The 6,110-nt window shown below is 35.5% G+C and overlaps 1 protein-coding gene across 1 annotated transcript; it reads right to left on the reverse strand.

Annotated features, from left to right (window-relative positions):
• Positions 1-2,557: 2,557 nt before the first annotated feature.
• LOC124030749 (LIM/homeobox protein Lhx8-like) lies at positions 2,558-3,431 on the reverse strand (the record flags this gene model as incomplete). Its single annotated transcript, XM_046341955.1, has 3 exons — positions 3,300-3,431; positions 2,988-3,109; positions 2,558-2,778 (listed from the first exon to the last, which is right to left on the reverse strand). Coding segments are annotated over exons 1-3 (421 nt in total), but the record flags the coding sequence as incomplete, so codon positions are not given.
• Positions 3,432-6,110: the final 2,679 nt, after the last annotated feature.

The raw sequence follows: 6,110 nt of genomic DNA on the forward strand, positions 1-6,110 counted from the left end.
CATGGGACAACGTAACCATCATGCCGCTCAGGAAGGAGACACGTCCTGTCTCCTAGAGATGATCGTACTTTGGTCTCAAAAGTGCAAATCAATCCCAGAACAACAGCAAAGGACTTTGTGAAGATGCTGGAGGAAACTGGTACAAAAGTATCTATATCCACAGTAAAATTAGTCCTATATCGACATAACCTGAAAGGCCGCTCAGCAAGGAAGAAGCCACTGCTCCAAAACCGCCATTAAAAAAGCCAGACTACGGTTTGCAAATGCACATGTCCTCTGGTCTGATGACACAAAAATAGAACTGTTTGGCCATAATGACCATTGTTAAGTTTGGAGGAAAAGGGGGAGGCTTGCAAGCCGAAGAACACTATCCCAACCGTGAAGCACGGGGGCGGCAGCGTAGCCTAGTGGTTAGAGCGTTGGACTAGTAACCAGAAGGTTGCGAGTTCAAACCCCCGAGCTGACATTTTACATTTACATTTAAGTCATTTAGCAGACGCTCTTATCCAGAGCGACTTACAAATTGGTGCATTCACCTTATGACATCCAGTGGAACAGCCACTTTACAATAGTGCATCTAAATCTTTTAAGGGAGGGGTACAAATCTGTTGTTCTGCCCCTGGAACAGGCAGTTAACCCACTGTTCCCAGGCCGTCATTGAAAATAAGAATGTGTTCTTAACTGACTTGCCTGGTTAAATAAAGGTAAAATTAAAAAATAAAAATAAAAATGTTGTGGGGGTGCTTTGCTGCAGGAGGGACTGGTGCACTTCACAAAATAGATGGCTTCATGAGGTAGGAAAATGATGTGGATATATTAAAGCAACATCTCAAGACATCAGTTAGGAAGTTAAAGCTTGGTCGCAAATGGGTCTTCCAAATGGACAATAACCTCAAGCATACTTCCAAAGTTGTGGCAAAATGGCTTAAGGACAACAAAGTTAAGGTATTAGAGTGGCCATCACAAAGCCCTGACCTCAAACCTATAGAAAATGTGTAGACAGAACTGAAAAAGCGTGTGCGAGCAATGAGGCCTACAAACCTGACTCGGTTACACCAGCTCTGTCAGGACAAATGGGCCAAAATTCACCCAACTTATTGTGGGAAGCTTGTGGAAGGCTACCCTAAATGTTTGACCCAATTTCTTTAATTATCTATTTTTCACCTAATACCTTTTTTTTAACTTAAAAATTGCACTGTTGGTTAGAGGCTGTAATTAAGCATTTCACTGTAAGGTCTACTACACCTGTTGTATTCGGCGCACGTGACAAATAAACTTTGATTTGATATACAGTGGGAACCAAAAATCTCCAATTTGGACTCCAGACCAAAGGACAAATTTCCACCTGTCTCATGTCCATTGCACGTGTTTCTTGGCCCAAGCAAGTCTCTTCTTCTTATTGGTGTCCTTTAGTTGTGGTTTATTTACAGCCATTCGACCATGAAGGCCTGATTTCTTGCAGTCTCCACTGAACAGTTGATGTTTAGATGTGTCTGTTACGTGAACTTTGAAGGTTGGTAACTCTAACGAACTTATCCTCTGCAACAGAGAACTCTGGGTCTTCCATTCCTCATGAGAGCCAGTTTCATCATAGCACTTGGTGGTTTTTGCGACTGCACTTGAAGAAAGTTCTTGAAATGTTCAGTATTGACTGATATTCATGTAATGATTGAAATGCATTCCAGGTGACTACCTCATAAATCTGGTTGAGAGAATGGCAATAGTGTGCAAAGCTGTCATCAAGGGAAAGAGTGGTTATTTGAAGAATCTCAAATATAAACTTTATTTATATTTGTTTAACACTTTTTGGTTACCACATGATTCCTTATGTGTTATTTCAGAGTTTTGATGTCCTCACTGTTACTCTACTCTACAGTGTAGAAATAGTCAAAATAATGAAAAACCCTTGAATGAGTAGGTGTTCTAAAACTTTGGACAGGTAGTGTATGTAAATACGATATTTCTTTATTTCATTTTCACTAAATTTGCAAACACTATGTTTTCACTTTGTCATTATGATGTATTATGTTCAGATGGGTGAGAAAAAACATATATTCAATCCATTTTGAATTCAGGCTGTAACACAACAAAATGTGGAATAAGTCAAGGGGTATGAATACTTTCTGACGGCACTGTATCTCCTATGATCACTTTGACCAGAAAATATTAATCAAAGATGTTGAATAATTGATTCATTGTATTGTTTTTTTTCTCTCAGTGGTTTCCAGAACATTTTAACAAACATAAGCCAATAAGCAGAGTTAACATTTTAGTTGCTTCTGGAGCAGTAGTTCTCCAGACATCACAATAAGCATTGATTAATTCAGGAACAGGTGCAAATATTATACATTTAAGAAACACCTTCAACAATATATATTGTGTTACTTATTTAGGCTCCACTTGACCTATGTTGATAATAAATCATAATTCGTTTAGGTTTTTAATTTATCAATATTGCTGCAGATTATGATGAGTTTATAGATGTATTGTCTATCATCATTCAGCTCCCTATATCAGCAGAAGTTGTGAATTTGTATCACCACTGCAAAATGCTCACCTTTCTCCAGGGCACATTTCAGGTTGTCCAGCATACAGTCGTAATGTACACGACACAGCACCTTCTCCTCCACCAGGGCAAACTCTTCCCCCGTGGACAACTGCCTCTTACAGGAGAAACAGGCGAAACACGCCAGGTGGTATACGTTGCCCTTCGCCCGGCGGACCCAGTCGGTAGAGTATATATTTCGGCCGCAGCACGCGCACCATGTTCCATACCTTCTGCAATAAATACAGGTTTTAAAAATCAGGTAAATAACTGCCCTGTTGGTTAGATGGCAGTTGAATATTGGAATTACGTGTTACAAATAAATATTATACAGGATAAATACTGAAGGATGTGCACATGTAGGCTATATACATAAATGGCAAAAATGTTATTTAAAAATCACTTTCGATTTGATTTAATATGCAAAAACAATCTGAAATACCTAAAGTAGTCCAATTTGCAGAAGACCTCTTTGTCTTTGATGTAACAACTTGTATGACTGCCGAGCGATGTTTGACACGTGCTACAGGAGAGACAACGCACATGCCAGCACAAGTCGTTAACCTGTGAAAAAAACATGATCATTAAATAACATAATAATATTCGGACATTATTTAGTAGAAATGCAAACGCAAAAACATATTGTCGTACAGTTAGTCTACTAAAATCGTATACAAAAAGCACAAGATATGCACGAAATGAGCACCCCAACGAAATGTGAAATGTTGCGACAAGATGAAACCACATATTTTACCTTCAGCAAGTATTTATCCACAATTTCCTCACTGCAACTTGCACAAACAGTTCTACCCAACAGAGGCGGATATACCATATCTCGCAGCGACGGGGAGGATGAGGCGAGGGAGCATACATCTTCATCCAATACTTCTACTGGTGTTCCCTGAATAGAACAATATACCGCGGTTAGGATGCATGTGTGCCGAATTCTTTAGCCTTTATAGCCTACATGTGCGCAATGAAAACTTTGGCGCACATTACGCATGTGACAATGGAGTTGCGCGGAAATGAGACATCTCAGGTTATCCGGTTCATTCCAATTAAAACCTTTTAGCAAAATACCTATTTTAGAGTTGTTGACAGGCACATGCGGTTAAAACAAAACAAACAAATATTTCCATATAATGTTAAAACAATTATCTCATGTGAGTAGACTTAATGGTGAATTTCTAAGAAATATTATATTTAGTTAGTTTTCTAATTATTCATTAGATTATATTATGAAATGTTACCATTCATTTCTGTCCTGCCCTCATTGCACCTGCTGATAACCTCTGCGTCGCTTCTGCAATCTTCACATATGACGACAAGCTATACATGGCATGGGAGGAACAGGGTTTTTGGTCTGTCAAACTTACACCAGCCGCTTCAGAAACCTTCAAATTCATATCCCATAACTACCAACCTCTTTACCTTTTACCATGACAACCCCAGCGATTACCAAAATGACATTTAAAAGTGATGTATTGTCATTAGTTAGAAAAACAGGCGACACTTGAGGTAATAGTTATCCAACGTTCAGTATGCTCTTGATATTTGCATTTGGGGGTTCTGAACTGCTACACAATGGTTGACTCCTAACATAAATTTCGCATGTCAATCAAAACCAGCATATCAATCAGAACCCAAACGTTTGCCCAGGGCAAGCTAAAGTTTGAAGAGGTCGTATTAACTATTTGAGTCTTAATTGCTGAATATTTAGGAAGTGAAAACACTGAATTTGCTGCTATATAAGTCTGCCAATATAATATTGATAGGCATAATTGGTAAAGTAACTTCAAGCAATTCAAATTCAACCCATATTTGTCAAAATGTTGCGCCCTTTTTTCATAATAAACCTATAGGTATAGATGTTTCATAATAACCCTATAGGTATATGTGTTTCATAATAACCCTATAGGTATATGTGTTTCATAATAACCCTATAGGTATATGTGTTTCATAATAACCCTATATGTATATGTGTTTCATAATAAACCTATAGGTATATGTGTTTCATAATAACCCTATAGGTATATGTGTTTCATAATAACCCTATATGTATATGTGTTTCATAATAAACCTATAGGTATAGATGTTTCATAATAACCCTATAGGTATATGTGTTTCATAATAACCCTATAGGTATATGTGTTTCATAATAACCCTATAGGTATATGTGTTTCATAATAACCCTATATATGTATATGTGTTTCATAATAAACCTATAGGTATATGTGTTTCATAATAAACCTATATGTATATGTGTTTCATAATAAACCTATAGGTATAGATGTTTCATAATAACCCTATAGGTATATGTGTTTCATAATAACCCTATAGGTATATGTGTTTCATAATAACCCTATAGGTATATGTGTTTCATAATAACCCTATATGTATATGTGTTTCATAATAACCCTATAGGTATATGTGTTTCATAATAAACCTATAGGTATATGTGTTTCATAATAACCCTATAGGTATATGTGTTTCATAATAACCCTATAGGTATATGTGTTTCATAATAAACCTATAGGTATATGTGTTTCATAATAACCCTATAGGTATATATGTTTCATAATAAACCTATATCTGTTTCATAATAAACCTACAGCTATATATGTTTCCTAATAAACCTATATGTGTTTCATAATAAACCTACAGCTATATATGTTTCCTAATAAACCTATATGTGTTTCATAATAAACCTACAGCTGTATATGTTTCCTAATAAACCTATATGTGTTTCATAATAACCCTACAGCTATATATGTTTCCTAATAAACCTATATGTGTTTCATAATAAACCTACAGCTATATATGTTTCCTAATAAACCTATATGTGTTTCATAATAAACCTACAGCTATATATGTTTCCTAATAAACCTATGTGTTTCATAATAAACCTACAGCTATATATGTTTCCTAATAAACCTACAGCTATATATGTTTCCTAATAAACCTATATATGTTTCATAATAACCCTGCAGCTATATATGTTTCCTAATAAACCTATAGCTATATCTGTTTCATAATAAACCTACAGCTATATCTGTTTCCTAATAAACCTATATGTTTCATAATAACCCCTACAGCTATATATGTTTCTAATAAACCTATAGCTATATCTGTTTCTATAACCTAAGCCACCTAACAGCTGTTTCATATAACCCTGTTTTTCCTAATAAACCTATATAGCTGTTTCATAATAAACCTACCTACAGCTATATATGTTTCCTAATAAACCTATAGCTATATCTGTTTCATAATAAACCTACAGCTATATATGTTTCCATAATAAACCTACAGCTATAAACCTATGTTTCCTAATAACCTACAGCTATATCTGTTTCTAATAACCCTACATATATATGTTTCCATAATAAACCTACAGCTATATATGTTTCCTAATAAACCTATATCTGTTTCATAATAACCCTACAGCTGTTTCATAATAAACCTATAGCTATATGTGTTTCATAATAACCCTATATGTTTTCATAATAACCCTATAGGTATGTGTGTTTCATAATAACCCTATAGGTATATGTGTTTCATAATAACC

Source organism: Oncorhynchus gorbuscha, unplaced genomic scaffold, assembly GCF_021184085.1.
Source record: "Oncorhynchus gorbuscha isolate QuinsamMale2020 ecotype Even-year unplaced genomic scaffold, OgorEven_v1.0 Un_scaffold_14966, whole genome shotgun sequence".
In the NCBI taxonomy this organism is placed as follows: domain Eukaryota; kingdom Metazoa; phylum Chordata; class Actinopteri; order Salmoniformes; family Salmonidae; genus Oncorhynchus; species Oncorhynchus gorbuscha.